Below are 17,317 nucleotides of genomic sequence, written 5' to 3'. Positions count from 1 at the left end.
GTACTGCTGGGAAAGGGGTCTTCAGTAGCCTCCTGTCCTCTCAGTGAAGTTTAGAAAATTACTTTTCTGTGTCAGCTTTGGGGAAGGCCTGCAATGGCGTTGGCACAAAGGGGCAGATAAAATCCCTGTGCTAAAATCGTTTGGGCTGGGCATGAACTAGCAGCAGCATGACCTGCTGTGGGTGGGAACGGACCTCATGCAAGGGGATCCATGTTCCCCACAGCATCATCTCTTTCCTTTCCCTCTCAGCCTGATCTGAACGTGAGGAGAGGTTGGTTTGGGAATTCAGGACTCACCTTGGGCATTATGAGCCTGGGCTGGGGTTACACCGGTGAAGGGAGTCCCAGCGCAGTGCAGTGGGAGACTGGGGGGCCAGGACAGAGCGGGCCAGGTGTGTGAGGGGAAACTGTGAGGAGTCCCTGGGGCTGTGAGGGGGGCAGCTCTGAGGGGGCTCCCAGCGCTGTGAGCAGCAGTTGTGAAGGAGTTCCAGCGCTTTGAGGGACTCCCGGCGTTGTGAGGGGCTGTGAGAGAGCAGCGGCGCTATGAGGGACTCCCGGCGCTGTGAGAGAGCAGCGGCGCTGTGAGGGGGCACCCGGCGCTGTGAGGGGTTGTGAGGGAGCATCAGCGCTCTGAGAGGGCTCCCGGCGCTGTGAGGAGTTGTGAGGGAGCAGCAGCGCTTTGAGGGACTCCCGGCGCTGTGAGGGGCTGTGTGAGGTTGTGAGGGAGCAGCGGCGCTGTGAGGGGGCACCCGGCACTGTGAAGGGTCGTGAGGGAGCAGCGGCGCTTTGAGGGACTCCCGGCGCTGTGAGGGGTTGTGAGGGAGCAGCGGCGCTGTGAGGGGTTGTGAGAGAGCAGCGGCGCTCTGAGGGGGCTCCCGGCGCTGTGAGGGGTTGTGAGGGAGCAGCGGCGCTCTGAGGGGGCTCCCGGCGCTGTGAGGGGTTGTGAGGGAGCAGCAGCGCTTTGAGGGACTCCCGGCGCTGTGAGGGGTTGTGAGGGAGCAGCGGCGCTGTGAGGGGAGGCGATTTGAGGGGGTCCCCGCGCGCTCGCCCCGCTCCACAGCCCTGAGGCCGGCGCTGATTGGCTGCCGCCCCCCCCACACTTCGCCTGCCGTGGCCGCGGGCGGCGCCGCCGCTCCAAGTTTGTGTCTGAGCGGAGCCGCCGCTGCCCGCGGGCTGCTCCCGTCCCCGTGCGCTCCCTTCTCCGCCGCCGCACCGCAGGGTCCGGCCCGGAGGGGCAGTGGTCCTGCCATGGCGGGGCGCGGGCGGCGGCGCTGAGGCGGCTGAGGGGAGGGGTGTCGGTCCCCGAGCGGGCGCCATGCGGTCCCTGAACATCACCCCGGAGCAGTTCGCGCAGCTCCTGCGGGACAACAACGTGACGCGGGAGCAGTTCATTGCTCTCTACGGGCTGCAGCCGCTGGTGTACATCCCGGAGCTGCCGAGGCGCACCAAGGTGGCCTTCGTCCTCATCTGCGTTCTCATCTTCGCCCTGGCGCTCTTCGGCAACTGCCTGGTGCTGTACGTGGTGACCCGCAGCAAAGCCATGAGGACCGTCACCAACATCTTCATCTGCTCCCTGGCGCTCAGCGACCTCTTCATCGCCTTCTTCTGCGTGCCCTTCACCATGCTGCAGAACATCTCCTCCAACTGGCTCGGCGGTGGGTGCCGGGGCCGAGCCGGGCGGTTCCGGGCCGGGCTGCGGGAGGGGGCAGCGGGGAGGGCGGTGAGACCCGAGACCCGCTCCGCCGCCTCTGAGGGACCCGTCCTGCCCGCCTTCCGTGAGGGATGCCCTCTCCATCCCTCCCTCAGGTTATGTTAAGATAACCCTGTGCGTTTTCCTGCTTGTATTCCTTAAAAGTTGTGGTGTGCGTGTGGCAAGCGGTTCGTAGTGTGGAGCTGGCCAGGGAACCTTGCTGTACCACTTTCTCTCTCTCTCTTTTTTCTTTTTTTTCCTTTTTTTTTTTTTTTTTTCTTTTCTTTTTCTTCTCTCTAAGTAATGAAATCTGTCTGGCAAGTGAGATATCAGTCTTTACACAGCTTAAGTTGCTCTGACAGCTGTCAGCTCGTAGATAGACCTCCTTAACCTTTTGTGAGGAAAAAGATTGTCCTTGGAGGCACAGGTGACTGAGAGAACATGTAGAATTTATTCTGAAATAATGCATCCTTTAAATTTTTCTGTAATTCTTTTTTTTCCTTTGGGAGTTCTGTTTTATTCCTGCTGATGTGTAGAACCTTTTGACAAAGCTTCCCTGATGCTTAGTAAGAAGGATTTTTTTTTTTTTTACCTTCTCTATGCAGCCCAGTTCCAAAGTACTAAAGAGAAAGCAGAGAAAGGTGCAGTAGAACTGTATATGGTAGTTATCTTATTTTTAGTTCTTAAAACAGTGTTTGACAATAAGTGGAAAAAGAAAAGGAATGATTTTGCAGCTAGTTGTAGACATCTTGTACAGCCACAAATTGAAATATTTTTCAGACTATTTCAGAATGATCAGGGAAGATGTTGATAAAGTGACACATTTATGTTTCAATTTCCAAGGCTTACTGTGTTTCTGTTGTTTGGAGACAGTGAAGGTTATTGTCAGAACATGGAGATTTAATTCCAGAACTTCCCAGACTAGGATGCTGGGTGGCAATTGACATGTTGGAGGAGCCTTGGATCACATGTGAGAAATGGGCTTTATTACAGAAACTTCAGCGGGAAGTGGTGAATCCAAAGATTCTGGGACGACTGATAGTAAGGACAACTGTGCTATTTTCTTAAGAGCTGTTTTGGGGAAGATAACTTTTGTGATTCTTCTGTCTCCTAAGAAAGGCACTGATCTGCCTAAACATCTGATCAGAATCAACTGAAGCCTCCGTGTGGGGTGAATTACAGGAGATAGGGCATGGGCATGTGGAACAGCGTGGGGAAAATATTTATGTCTTCACTTATACTCTGTTACTGAGGGTGCCTGACAAAAATCTAGAATGTAAAAGGTAGCATAGTTACAAGAAATCTCTTCAGATATTCAGTATTTGGGTAGCTAAAGTACACTTTTCCCTGGGGATTAGTTTTCTTTGCCTGCCCTCTTTGCTATGCTAGAGCATTTTCAGAACAAGTGAATCTGTAAGTCTTTTGATCTGGTGAAATCGTGAATTTCTACTGAGACAGTGTTGAGAGAACATAAGTAATGTCACTGATGGGTGTTTAACCCTTTTTTCTGGGAGATGGGAGGTGTGAAGTAAAATTGAGGAAACCAAATACACGAGCTGATGGTATCCCAAGGGTATCGGATTGCTGATGCTTACACGGTGAAGTGTGAATGGTGATTACAATTGTACTGCAAATCAGAGACTGCCAGTCCTGGAGGAGTCTTCTCTGCTAGCTTAACTGGTTTAGTATGCCTTTTGCCTTTCATTTTGGAGTCTGAAAAAATCTTACTCTCATCCACTATAATACATCACAGAGTAATGCAAGATCCAACTCTGTTATTACAAACGTGATTTAGCTTATGGTGGACAAAGTGGAGCATTCTGAGACACTTGATGGTAGAAATTCATTGGGGATTCTGAGCTTTTAGTCATATCTTGATTTATTTCCATCACTAAAACAAGCATCTATACTAGGCGGTATGAGCTGTGTATTAATTTAATTTAGAACTCATTCTTTATTTCCATGTTTGTCTATGTGTTTGTTTTTCTTCCCCTTCAGAAACCCACAGAAGAATGAGAGAGGGAAGGAGAGAACTGCAAACACTAATGCAAACAAAAGAACAGCCACAGTTTCAGAGTAGCTGGAGCAGTGACTTTTTCCATAGTATTTTCACTTCTACACTCTTAACTTCACCTGCAGTTAAAAATCTCAGTGTGCCTCACTTTGCCTGATGATAAGGCAGCATTAACACAGACCCTTTATATGGGTAGCAACTGGAAGCAGCACCATATTTAATAAAATAGGTTTGAATTGGTTCTGCTTTTGATTCTCTGATCTCTTCAAGAATCTGTGTAGCTGTATGAGTGTAATAGTGGTAATATATGATTTAATTTCCAAATTTAAACTTTGCAGCTGAAATGGCTATCATTTCTAGGGGAGCTTTGAATGAAAATGCAGCATGCTCATCTCTGTAATGCAAAAGAAAACGAAGACTGTGGCTTTGTCATAAATGATCTCTGGGATTGTATTTATTGATAAGAAGGATGAAATGGGAGCTCAAGTGGGAGCAAATGGATGCATACAGCAATATAGTGTGTCTTGGTGCAAGATGAAGCAGCTGAGGACTTCTTGTCATGTAGTCACAGGTGGGAGGCAGCAGCAGTGGTCCTGTCATACTGATGACAGCACTATTACAGATAAATTTGGGCTTTTGTCTCTGGGTCAAATATTACAACAGTAGCTTTGTTTCCTGACACTGCTTGGTTAGCTGAGTGTTGTCTGTACCGAGCTGCCTGGGGCTATGGGAGGATTAATTTACTGTTGTGTGATGTAAAAGTCCTGGCAAAAGACAAGGGCACAACTTGAGCTTACAATACAGCCAGCACTGTGCTACATTCTTGTGAATTTTGCATTTTATCAGTTGGAATATTCTCAAGACAGGTGTCAGAAGATGACTTTGCCTGTCACTTTGAGAGTAGTGAGTCATCTGAGACACTCCTGAATACCGAGGTGCCCTCTTGCATCTCATCCAGCCTCCAGCTGCCACTCAGGAGAGGAGCGGGCCTTCTGTGTGTTGCTGTCAGGACTGGAGCCTCTTGATGTGGCAGTTTCCTCCTCTCTAAAGGCTTGGTGAAAAGCTGGCACCTTCTACCCAGTTGAGTCTTTAAGGTGTTTTCTGTTACTTACCAAATGTCTTGTGTCACGCAGCGTGCTGCCTTAGAACTTCCGTGTATGAGAACACGCAGACATTCCTTGCTGAGGGATGAGAACTAAATCTTGCATCTATATCAAGAGCTGATGTAAAACAATGTATTGCCCAGTCATGCAGCACTCATAGGGATATCATCTGTGTGATGATGACTGATGTGTACTGCCCCAAGGTACAAAATGTGAGAAAAATCAACTTCAAGTTTGCTTCAAGTGAGGTGGAGAGAGCTCATTACAAGCTGTGATAGAAATTATAGTGCGAGGGCTTGATCAACAGCATTTACCAGAGGAAGGAGCAATTTAATTTTTATCAGAGAATGGTTTCAGGCTTTTACTTTTGTTACCCTGATAAAAGAAAAAGTGATATTTGAAAAGACTAAATCACAGTTCCAGGCAAAATGTCTAATAATGAAGGCATAAAACATTGTTTAAGGGAGTGCTATTTATATTTGCAGTCTCAGATGTGTTATTACTGGTAAAACTATTCACTGCTTGGATAATCTATGCAGTTTTTAACAAGCAGTGCATAATGAATACTTTTAGTCTCTTGCAAAAAAGAAGCAATTAGTTATTTTCAAATGGTTTATTTCCCAGTTGAAAGTGGTCAGTGTTAGATGCAGCAGTGCTGTCTTGACTGACAATCTGTTGGAAGTGTTCTCTGAAAGCCTAACACTGTGGAAATTTAAACATTTTGATACTTAAGATATTAATTAATAAGTGTTATCATTATTTAAAACATTCAGAAGAGTCAACACTTTTCTGTACTGCCACCAGTGCAGAAATTAACACAGTTCCAGTGATTTTGAGGTGATCCCAGCACTGGGAAAACTTATGGAGTGAGATTTCAATAACCTTGACTGAACCTCACTGAAGTGGACTTTTTTTCCTTGTGTTTGTTTGTTTGTCATATAATTTTCAAACCGTGTTTCAAACAGCCACATTTTTACCAGTTGGATTATAACTAAGATTTAAGCTAATATATTCCTTTAAAATCTTCTATTACTCTGCCTTAAGTCTGGACACAAGTGTGAAAATTCACTTGAAATGGTTTTAATGTATGTATTTGACACAGCTGGTTTTTTGCCTGTCTCAGTCTTATTTTAATTTCACTGTATTTACTATGATGTAGTAGCATCATTAATTTTTTTTCCTCAAAACTTACCATGTTTTTCTTATAGTAAAATTTGGCACTTTTTTCTTAGTGTTACCATAAGGGACTTTGAACTAACAGACACTTGATAATGGGGCTGTATCAATTTCTTCTTGCTACAGGTAAGCCTGTTCTGCACAAATGGATTAAATATTAAGTGAGATGTGCCTGCATTATTCTGAAATAATAACCTTAATGGTTAATTTCATTTTCCATGTGTAAAAGCCTTTAATGTTTGTAGTTTGAAAACATAAGTTATATAATTTAAAGTATTGAAAGATCTGGAGAAAATATCTAGTAATTATCTAAGGAGTTGGGAATGGCTGCTGTATATTTATAAATAAAACAATGGGTTTGAAGACTAAGAAGAGGTTTGGTGTGAAAAACATTCACTATTCTGCCAAGTACAAGGACTGGTATCTCAGCATTAAATCCCATTCAAACACAGTAAGGATTGTGGAGCTTGATCTCAGGTGTATTGATTTCAGAATTCCATTGAAGTTGATAGCTCTTCAATTTGCCCTGACATTCAAAATAATTTATTTCTTTCTCTCTTTCTCCCAAGCAAATCTGTTTTAAATACTTCTGTGGAGGAGAGTTGACTTCCTTGCCCAACAGTCTCTAAATCTTGATGAAGGTTTGAATTTCAAGGCACTTGAGTGTCTTGTGATTTCAGAAGATGTGCAGCATTTGTGTAGTGAGTGACAATTCAGGGCAAGCACAAGAGTCCTGCAGGGATATTATGATATTATACTGTTAATAGCATTTATGCCCAGAGACCCTGTGCATGATGGCACCAAAAGCTTCCAGGAAACCAAAGTTATGTTCTATTTTTACTTTTGGTACATAGATTCTTTTCTAGTAGCTTTTACCTACTACTCATTTGAAAATATTGTGGTTTTGTTGCTTATAAAAAAATCTTGGGGCTGTTTAGCTGTGGCCTCCAAGTCCCCAAAGTGTGTGCTGTGTGCCTCAGAGCAGGTGTTTCTATTCCAGCCAACTGTGTCTAGTGGAAAATATCCTTTTTCTTCCCATTTCTGCAAGTGTTGATGTCACTCCTTGTCCAGCTCAGTAGGCTCAGCCTGCAGGCATTATTTAGACTTTTGTTTTTAGCTGCTTTTTTTTTTTTTTCAGTGCTTCCTTTCTGTGTGTTTGTCTTCAAAATGATGAAACAGGGTTTTTTTGCAGCCTTTTCTCCTGGGAGTTCAGCTAAAGGCATGGTGAGTGGTAGTCTGTGCTTTTTGACAGCATGGTTACTGGGGAAAAAATGAGAAGACATCTGTAAAAATACAAAGGGCATCTGGGAAACTTGGGAGTTCTCTCCCCAGATTTGGGTATACAATTTGGGGTATTCTCTTTGTTCTTTCAGTAGCTGGCACCAGCTGGAATTTCCAACAGACTGATGGTGAAAGTCTCTGTTTCATTTTGTAACTTGAGTAATAGTGTTACTTCTTTGCTTCCTAAGAATACTTTGGAGGAGTAGTGCATTACAGGGAAACCCCTGTAAGGCAGTATGGTTCATGTGGATTTAAATCAAATCTGGCCTTTTCCAAACTGTAAGAAATAGCCTATGATGAAAGTTTGGGTTGTTTTTTCAGTTTTCTTTTGTGTTTGTTTGCTTGTTTTTGGTTTCCCCCCAGCTTCAACACTCAGACTTGAACTCATTTCCTTGAGTTCAAGTGAGTGAAACAGGAACTTAAACACTTCATTGATGAGTTTTGCTTTTCTGTTTATTTGTAGCAAAGTACCTTCTAACTTAGTGAAGCAAAAATTTAAAACCACCTCTCTGGTCAGATTCATCATTTGCCATGTGCAGAGTAGGTAGGATTTGAGCTTGCTTTTGGTTTTATCTCACAACAGAAGTTTAAGCCCTCTGGGTGAAGGATTTGAATTTGACAGAGTGTGTCTGGTGCCATATGTGCAGCACATTCTGTACATTCAGCACATACTGTGACTGTAGTGAGAAACTGATGAAATGCTGAGTTGGTAAACTATTGTCTGTGTTTCATGAGGTGTTTCCTTAGGCATTACTGAAGCCAAGGAAGAAGCAGGAAGAATTTTATTTTATAAATTGCAGTTGATGAAATGTATGAGGATGTCTTGTCTCGCTGCTCCTGATGCCCTGGAGAAATACATGCTGGGTGAAAAACAGACAGCCCTAGGCATCCTCAGGCATGGAGTTCCTACTGGCCATGCTAAGATTTCCTTCCAGGAGCTTGAAACTGGGCTGCATGGTGTGTTTTTATTCTGGTTTAAGCCAGATCTGTGTGCACGTCCATCTTGTTGCTGGTGTTGAATATGAATAACTGAAACTAAACTGTAAGAGTGTGATGGAACTGTGGAAGTATGGACAGAGAAAATTATCTCAGGGTCAGAAAATGGGTGAGAAATAGATTGGGAAGGGTGATTTTACAGAAAGATTGATGCCACTTTCTAAGATGGCTAGGATTTGAGAACGAGTAGTGGAGAATGACTAATGTGTTAAGAATTGAATGTGGACATTGGAAAGCTGTGGCAGCAATAAAACTTGAAGTTGCATAAACACAATAGGAATCTGTGCAACTTAGAATATGCAGGCAGGAAAATGCATTTGGTTTGGACAGTGGCACTAACATAATTTGATAATCAGCAGAGAGGGAGACTTGGAGAACAGAAGGATGATGAAGAGGCTGATTTTTTTTCCTCTTATGCCTCCTATATATCTCACTTGACAGGATGATGCATTAAATTCTGAAGTGTGCAGATAGACTGATGTCTAAACAAGCTTAAGGAATGTGTTTGCAACAGCAGAAAAGGTAAACTTTTAAACACTCAGACCTTCATAAACTGGAGTCTGCCAAAATGAAAAAATAATAAATATCTCTGTAACTTGACATGTTTGAAAACAGATGATGGAAGACTTGGTTGAAAGTGAAATAGGCATAAGTGTCAGACTGGTAACAGAGCAAGTGAATATGTCCTTAGAAATCTTGGCTTTGCAGACATGTACAATAAAGAATGGCTATGGAGAGCTGCATTTGACAAATGGCTTAAACAGGTGATTTAGCAGTTTAGATGTTACAATAAATCTAAGAATCTTGGTCTGTTATTTTCTGCAATGGACTCTAGTGTTAATACCTGTTGCATGCCTTACTTTCTGATTTTTGCAGGTGCCTTTGCTTGCAAGATGGTGCCATTTGTTCAGTCCACTGCTATTGTAACTGAGATTCTTACCATGACCTGCATTGCTGTGGAAAGACACCAGGGAATTGTGCATCCACTAAAAATGAAGTGGCAGTATACCAATAAAAGAGCTTTCACAATGCTTGGTAAGATTTTAAGTATCTCCAGTAATTGTGTGTGAGAAATGATCTTCATTGTGGATGGCATGGCCATCCACAGCCAGAACAGAAGGCACTGATATGACCAGTGTTTCAGAGGCAGAGTTAATTGACCTTTATAAAATAGCTCAAGGATAGTGCCTACAAGTACAGTATTTACTAGTCAGAACTCTCACAAGCGACTTAACATCTGAAGTCAAAAATGTACTTAACAAAGATAAACCTTTAGCAGCCATTTATCCTTTTTTTTTTTTTTTTCAAGAAAGTTCAAAATGTGCAAGCACTGCTTAAGCAATGTCACAGGGAAATGGTCCTTCCATTGATCTTGGTGTTGACTGATGTATGCCTCATAGAAAACTCGGTTCTTGGCTACAATTTTCTGCCTTGCCTGACTTTTCAAAGCTGTTAAACTGTTCATACCAATTCCTGCTTGTTGGACAAAGTGTTAAAAAATGTATTTGTTTGCAGGCATAGTCTGGTTACTGGCTCTTATTGTTGGGTCACCCATGTGGTACGTGCAACGGCTCGAGGTAGGTTTGGTCAAAAGGGTTTTGCATATTAAACTCAGTCCTTGCTGGATCTTCCTGTACTTTTAGGTGAAATTTAATCAACTCCTGTGAAATTAGAGGGGAATAGGGGAGGTGGAGCTTTGATTCTGTGTGCCAGCCTGGGAAAAGCTAAGCATTGAAACTTGCATGCACCAGAAGAAGGAATACCAACAGGGACTGGTTGTGCCTAGTCTCCCTAATTACATCAAAGAACAGTAATTACATCTGTCACTTCCACTGTGGCTTTCTTTTGGTTTATAGGTGCACTGGCACACAGCGATTGAGGGCTTAGATTGCTGTTTCAGAATGACACAGTGCTCCCCAAGACCTGGAAGAACTGTGCTTAGTTTAAAATCAATTAGCTGCTCATTATAGTTGAGTTACCACACACGTCTGGAGGTTAAATAGGAGGCTTGGCAGAATCCACTGCTTGTGAGTCTGAAAGTTAATATATTTTCTTTTCTTTAAAGTAGCTAACATGAGGTTTCTGTGCATCAATCTTTGCTTACAAAATGTGTAGCCAAGGCCTCTTTTGAAGTGCAAATCACAGCATCTCGCAGCCTCTCTTAGTCAATTTGGGTTGTCAATTTCCACTTGATGTGGAAAAGTGCTTGAAAGAATTTTGTCACTTGAAAAAATCTTGGTTGTTCCATTAAGAGTGAGGAATATCTGAATGTGCTTGCACTTGAGTGGGTTTTGCACTTGGGATAAACACTTCAGTGACTCATCTTCTTTGCAATTGTTACAGGTTAAATATGATTTTCTGTATGAAAAAGTGCATGTTTGTTGCTTGGAAGAATGGGCCAGTCCCATTTATCAGAAGATCTATACGACCTTTATTCTTGTTATACTCTTCCTTCTTCCACTGATGCTGATGCTTTTTTTGTACACTAAAATTGGCTATGAACTCTGGATTAAGAAACGAGTGGGAGATGCTTCAGTTCTTCAAACCATTCATGGGAGCGAAATGTCTAAAATATCAAGGTTTGTAAGCAAAATACACTTAGAACTTTGACTTCTAGAAAACCTTTTTCCTGACTTTTTTGTTCCTCTTGAATAGAGTTGAAAATGCCTTGCAAGACATGCTAATGTCATGCTGCAAAATGCTCTGCTGTTCCAGGAAAGAGAAATTAAGTGCTAGTTTTATATGATGATGCATTTTTTTTTTTGTTTCCAAGGGAATTGTGTACTTCTGAGCATTCCTTGAGGGTTTTATTTGCATCTGCAGCCATCAGAGCAGTCACAGGTCTAACTTGAAGAGAGATATGTAACTGCCAGCCTGTTCCCAGTGATTCAGTGTGGAATTCTTGATGCAATTTCAGGAAGAAGAAGCGAGCAATTGTTATGATGGTGACAGTGGTGTTTCTCTTTGCAGTCTGTTGGGCGCCTTTCCATGTGATTCACATGATGATGGAATACAGTGAGTACCTGCCATATCTCATAGAGCAATGTCTGGGGTTTTGGGGTTTTTTGAGTAATGGAACTTGGGTTGTGAAAAGATAAGGATGCTACAGCATTCAGCTCTAGAATGACTTCTGCTAGCAAAAGTTGGTGTTCTGCTTATAAGAAAGACTTAAGGAGAAAAAGGACTATCAGATGGGTGAGCATCTCTGTGTAGACTGTTTTTCTTATCATGTCTGTTATGCTGCCCTCATTTGCTGAAAAGTCAAAAGTACTTGGCCGGAAGATAAAAGTTATTTCTGATCATAAAACCTCTTGAAGATTTTTATTATATTTAATTTAACTTAACTGTTTTGAGTTAAACTTAAAATGAAACATTTATCCTTTTTATTGAGGTAGGCATATTGGAAATATAAATACGAGACATCACAGTGATGATTCTCAACGAATCCAGCTGGAGTTTTTCAGTGCTCTTTACTGAAAACTGGCTTTGAAATGCCCTCAGTGCTTGTTGTGTTGGCTTTTTTTGCTATTTGCCTCATTCTCTGGGGTCTTTCACTGTTCATCTCCCACCTCCTCCACGGATACTGGAGCAGCCGTTGTGCAGGAACAAGAAGAAATTTTCAGTAATTGTACTCTACTTGCTAAAGGCAGGAACTGTTTCTTTGTCTCCTATCACAAGATGGTAGCAGATAAATCAATAATTCAGCCAGTCAGCTTTTTTGACTCATAAATTTTCTATTCCGTTGGATTCTGTTACTACCTACTTACAAAGCAGGACTGTGTGGTAGATCTTGATTTTATCTTGTTGATGAAACCCAATTGCTAATGCTAAAACTGCATATAAATAGGCTGAGTAGTAAGCATTTATGTCATTCTGTCTTACAGCATATTTCTCTTTTCCTGTCCAGGTAATTTTGAGAAGGAGTATGATGATGTGACAATCAAAATGGTCTTTGCAATTGTCCAGATCATAGGATTCTTCAATTCTATTTGCAACCCTATTGTGTATGCTTTCATGAATGAGAACTTCAAGAAAAATTTTCTGTCTGCCCTCTGCTTCTGCATTGTGAAAGACAGCACATCCCCAGGCAGGCAGTTTGGGAATTCAGGAATTACCATGAAGAGGCAAAAGCCAAGTGCAGCGCAGAGAGATCCAATGGATTCAGATGAAGGCAGGAGGGAGGCGTTCAGTGATGGCAACATTGAGGTCAAGTTCTGTGATCAGCCAGCTTCCAAAAGGAATTTGAGAAGGCATCTGGTCCTGTTCAGCTCTGAGCTTACTGTGCACTCTGCAGTAGGAAATGGACAGTAGCATCATAAGGGGTTTGGGAATGGAGAAGTCATTCTCTTTGTGATCATTTCTATAAGCCATTTTGAAGAATTTGCTACTTTGCATGCTGAAATGAGAGGGGAAAATGATCTGTGGACTCTAATGGGGCTGACATTGTGAGATCTGCTCTCTGCAGCTTTAAGGACAGAGCAGCCTCAGATCTGCATTCAGGAAAGGTGGAGACTGAGATGCAATTCTACTTTAGAGAAATGAAAGGGAATATGAAAGAGTTATCCAGAACATGACTCTGATGAGATTTAAGATTTAAACATTGCATGCATGTTCAGATTTTGTTAACATGAAGCATATTAGTAATTAACAATGCATGCATAATTACTGTGCTGTTTTTACGGGTTAATTCTTGGGTACAAATTTAAATGCCATTGTATTGCCCTGCAAACTGCATTGTTCTGCTGGAAAATGGAGAAGCTGAAAAAGTGCTGTACAAGAGAGTACAGATGCAGGAGATGTTGTCTGCAAACACTGAAATGAACTTCCAGTCATGCTTGGACACTTGACTCTGAGGTTGAAAAGGTGGTATTGCCATTTTCTGGAGGGTTATAAGGGCCTGTTCCAGAGTCTGTTTAAAGGAATATCATGGTCTTTTGACCAGACACTTCTCTGAAGAGGTGCTTGTGTTTTTCTGTCTGTCCATCTTTGAAGGGGGTTAATTGCTGTCTGAGAACTGGGCCAGTGCTTTGTTATTTTAGGCTTCACAGTAAATTGTGGAGTTGATATCCGTATAAATTCTGAATGTTTTTGCTCCCAGTGGGCCAAACTGCAAAACTGCAAAGGTGTGTTTGCAAGTGTGGGACTGGGGGAGAAGTGTGATCTGGACTGGTACACTGGGATCTGGTCCCATAAATGAGGCCTTGAAATACACAATTTGCCCCTCCAGCTGAGGTTAGGTTGGATCCTTTAACAGCCTGTAAAATGTCAGTGCTCTCTTGTCACCCCTTGTCTCACCTACGGGACCTTGGTGCTGCCAGTCAATTTAAGGTTCTTTTACATTGCTGCTTTATACTTCATTGTAAATGAAAACTTAGGATAAAATATCCTCATATAATTTGGATGTCATCTGATCCTTCTTTAATGTCTACAGATTGCTATGGGTTTGTGACATATTTTATTAACATATATATTTTTTAATATTCTATATGATACACTTCTGTGCAATGACAAAGTTCCTGACTTGTCCTGAGGGCCAAGAATTGAGAGCTTAATGAGTTATTATCATAATAGTTTTCCTCTGCAGATGTAAAGTTTAACTGCCTGATGGTGAGAACTACGTGTTTGGACAGAACCTGTAACTGAAAACAAATTTATTGTAAGCTATTTATTTATTTGCACTGCTAATTTCAGTGACAGATTTTAACAAGCATTTAACGAAAACTTCCAATTATGTTTTTCTTTCATCTTACCTGCTGCTTCTGTTGTCTCATAAAATGTTGTGTCAATGAATAACTGTTGTAGTATTAATTTTATTTTCATTAAAGTTCCTTTATGGCTTTGTTGGTGCTGTTTTGCACTAGGCGATGTCCGCTGTAAACTTCACTTGGAATATCTCTTTGTTTAAAGATGCATGTCAGCTTATCTGTGCCTCTTTAGTGGTTAAATTCCAGGTGCCAGCTACTCCTGTAATCCTGAGAGCTGTGATTTAAAGAACTCTACAGAATAAGGTGAGAAAGAGGAAAAAAAAGTCCAATCTCTTAGACTTCCTTCTGAAGTAGAAGAGATAAATGATTCAGCACAGATTTATGGGGCTAACGATTAGATTAAATAGAAACCAAAATGCAAAAGACAGTTCTCATGCTATTATTACTGGTAATTATATTATTTGTGCATTTTTGGCAGAGTTGTTGTCATGAAGGCAGGTCCTGGCTGCAGGGAATAAAGGATCCATTGCTAATGTAAGTACCATGAGGATTTTGCCCAAGTTTTTAGAATCTGTCAGAGCTTCAGCTTTGATTTAGCCAACAAAACCAGATGTTCTGTTGAAGTGTCAGTTTTGAGTCCAGGCTGGTAGCCTGTCCCTCACAGTGGCTTGTACCCAGTGTATGGTTGTAACTGAGTGCTTCAGACCAGGAAAAGCCCTGCTGTCTCTCAGCCTGCCTATGCTCATTTCCATTTTCCAGTAACAGAATTGCATGGTTACTCTGATAGCAAAAATATTCCTGGCTAGTGAATTTATCAGAGAACAGAAAAAATAACCATGCTCATTTCCCTAAACTCAGAATATTTCTCAAAGCTGTTGTGTTGTTTGAGGAAAAATGTTTCTTCAAGCTTTTAATTATCTTAGTTATGAATTACTTATAATTTCTTTGATACAATTAAAGAGAAACTTGTTTTTTCTCAGCTGCAAGGGGCTAAGCCTTTAAGTTGCAGTGAGATGATACCAGGAACTGACAGGCTGATGAAGACAGGAGCCTGAAAGGACACATTCAACTGAACAGAGGCTCTGGAAATGGAATGGATGAGGAAAAAGTGTCAGATTTGTCAGCTTGTTCAACTGATACCAGAGCATTGACAGGAAAACAGTGAGTAGAAGGGAGTGAACCCTCTCAGTAACTGTGACAGTAGCAATAAAAAATATCCAATATTGGCCTGTTCCAAGGAATAACTGATTGCCAACGATGGCCAAAGCAGCAGAGATGTGTGATGTGCCTGCATCCAGGGAGTAAGTATAAATTCTCAGCCTGGAGATGTGTTAGCCTTGTTTGTGTGCTGATTACAGGATTAGCTCATGTGCAGTGGTTTGATGTGCTGCTGGCAGAGTCTTTGAGCATGTCAGAAGCTGTTGAAACAGTGATCCATCAGGGTGAAAGGGACACCTGAGAGATGGGAGAAATACATTGAAAAGGAGACTTAGATTATTATTGCCTGGGGGAAAATAAAAATTAAAAAAAAAATAAGTAGAGGATTTAGTAGAGCTGTTAACTTGGAGAGATAGGAGCAGAAGATAGTCATAGCAAACTATATTTTTATATAGATTAGAACTGATCTGATTTAGAAAAGCTGGAAGTGTTTAGGAACAATATTCAGAGAGCAGATTTATGAGAAGAACAACATCTCAGGGCAAAAGGCTGGGAAGAGTGGATGCTGCCTTTTTGGTGCCTTTCCAGTGGGAATAGTGGAAGGGACCAGGAGCTTCATCAGCCTGAGAAGGAGACAGGTAAATGTGGATTTAATGCACACTAAAGAGGATAGATTGTGTATATCCCTTCAGAAGCATTGACATAACAATCTCTTTGTTTACTCAAAGTCCTGCTTTGACCCCTAAAACTGGCTTCCAGGAGTACTGCTGGGCATTCAAGCCACCATTAGCTTCCACTGTTGAACCTGCAGCAAATTTGATGGATTATGAAGCGATTTTAAAAGCTCTGGTGTGGTTTGAGATGAAGGGTCACATGCTGGTTTATGATGAGAGTTTAATCTCCCCTCAGCTCCTCATCCACATCAGTACAACAAAACCTGCAGTAAGCCAAAAGCAGCAAGGCCTGGTTCCTTTCATTCTGAAAAATAGACTCACAGTCCTACAAGTTAGGCTCACACAATGTTTGTTTTGCTGTAAAAGTGCTGTCCTACAAGCCAGGGTTGTTTTTGAGAAGGTTAAATGGTATTTGTGTGTACCTTATACATTCATAAAAGAAGAAATTTAGTAGAGATGCAAACAAACATCTATAAATTGCATCTGTGCCCTGTAGGGTGTTTAAAATGCCGATCAAGACTTGAAAAGATGACTTACTGCCTGAAAAATGTTCAATTTTGTTTCTTAGCTTCCTGTAGAGGAATACAAAGCTTTCTATGAAAAGCTCTTATTTCCTTGCATTTTCCATTTTTTATTTTTTTTACAAAGCAGAAATTTCCGTTTGTTTCTTATTCTTTGGAGAAATAATCATAAAACCTTTTCACCAAACATATTGTGTAATATGTTCAGTATATGAAAGGGACTCTGTCCTAAAAGACATAATGTGCTTGTATTGAAAAGCTTTTTTACATCAGCACTTCTTAGAGGAAAATGTCTTTTTTTTTTTTTTTTTTTTTTTTTTTTTTTTTAAGTTTCTGTTGACATCTCTTTACAGCCTTCTAGTTTATATTTGCTCTTTCCAATGCAATCACTATTTTTTTCTAAATTAATTTCACCAGGGCTTCTCAGGACTCACTCTCATCAAGTGAATTTACTGTTCCCTTGGACATGGTCCTTTTTTTCCCTCTAATATTTTCCATGCTTTATTAAATTGTCTGGTCTTATACCATCTTTCCCCATGCTCCTGAGCAAAGCTTTAATTAAATTATTTAAAATCTATGGCACAGTCTCCATAAATCTCCTGTTACATCTTGGAAATTAATGAGAAAGCTTTCAGGCTTTTTGAATGCTCTCAGATCTGATTTGTACATCCATTTCATTTTCCCATCTGAAGTAGGCATCCTTGTGTCCTAGGGTGACTTTATGATGCCTCTATCGCCAGTCTTCTGTTCTGTTTATGCTGATGTTAAGTTCTGCACCTTTAAGACTGATATTTACATTGCTATTTGTATTTATGCCACCTTGATGAATATTATAATGTATGGACATAGAACTGTTGCAGGATAGTTCTCCTGTGGTATCACAGGTGCAATCTTCATTTCATTTTCTGCTTCAACAGTTTGCTCAAGCAAAAATTAGTCAAGGTTGAACTGTATTTTCCAGCATTGACAAATTCTTGACTGACTTAATAAAGCAGAAGTG

The 17,317-nt window shown here is 41.5% G+C and overlaps 1 protein-coding gene across 2 annotated transcripts; it reads left to right on the top strand.

The window, feature by feature from the left end:
* The first annotated feature begins 1,130 nt into the window (after window positions 1–1,130).
* On the top strand, window positions 1,131–14,118 carry QRFPR (pyroglutamylated RFamide peptide receptor). Of its 2 annotated transcripts, none has more exons than XM_056489988.1 (6): window positions 1,131–1,654; window positions 9,136–9,294; window positions 9,775–9,836; window positions 10,603–10,838; window positions 11,177–11,274; window positions 12,167–14,118. In XM_056489988.1, the coding sequence occupies exons 1-6, from the start codon at window positions 1,315–1,317 to the stop codon at window positions 12,568–12,570; spliced, it is 1,299 nt and encodes a 432-aa protein (XP_056345963.1). In that variant the 5' UTR covers window positions 1,131–1,314; the 3' UTR covers window positions 12,571–14,118. The 2 variants fall into 2 exon arrangements, with proteins under 2 accessions (XP_056345963.1, XP_056345964.1); XM_056489989.1 differs by having other exon boundaries at window positions 1,150–1,654; window positions 11,230–11,274.
* The last annotated feature ends 3,199 nt before the right edge of the window (window positions 14,119–17,317 follow it).

This window comes from Oenanthe melanoleuca, chromosome 4 (assembly GCF_029582105.1).
Source record: "Oenanthe melanoleuca isolate GR-GAL-2019-014 chromosome 4, OMel1.0, whole genome shotgun sequence".
NCBI classification, from domain to species: domain Eukaryota; kingdom Metazoa; phylum Chordata; class Aves; order Passeriformes; family Muscicapidae; genus Oenanthe; species Oenanthe melanoleuca.
The sequence above is the reverse complement of the archived record's forward strand: the minus strand, read 5'-3'. Positions and strand labels throughout refer to the sequence as shown.

Bases quoted from the DNA above. Each gene is read 5' to 3' on its own strand.
- QRFPR (XM_056489988.1), top strand. From the start codon at position 1,315: ATGCGGTCCCTGAACATCACCCCGGAGCAGTTCGCGCAGCTCCTGCGG. The intron at 1,655-9,135 runs GTGGGTGCCGGG...TGATTTTTGCAG, and splicing joins CTCCTCCAACTGGCTCGGCG to GTGCCTTTGCTTGCAAGATG. The intron at 11,275-12,166 runs GTGAGTACCTGC...TTTCCTGTCCAG, and splicing joins TCACATGATGATGGAATACA to GTAATTTTGAGAAGGAGTAT.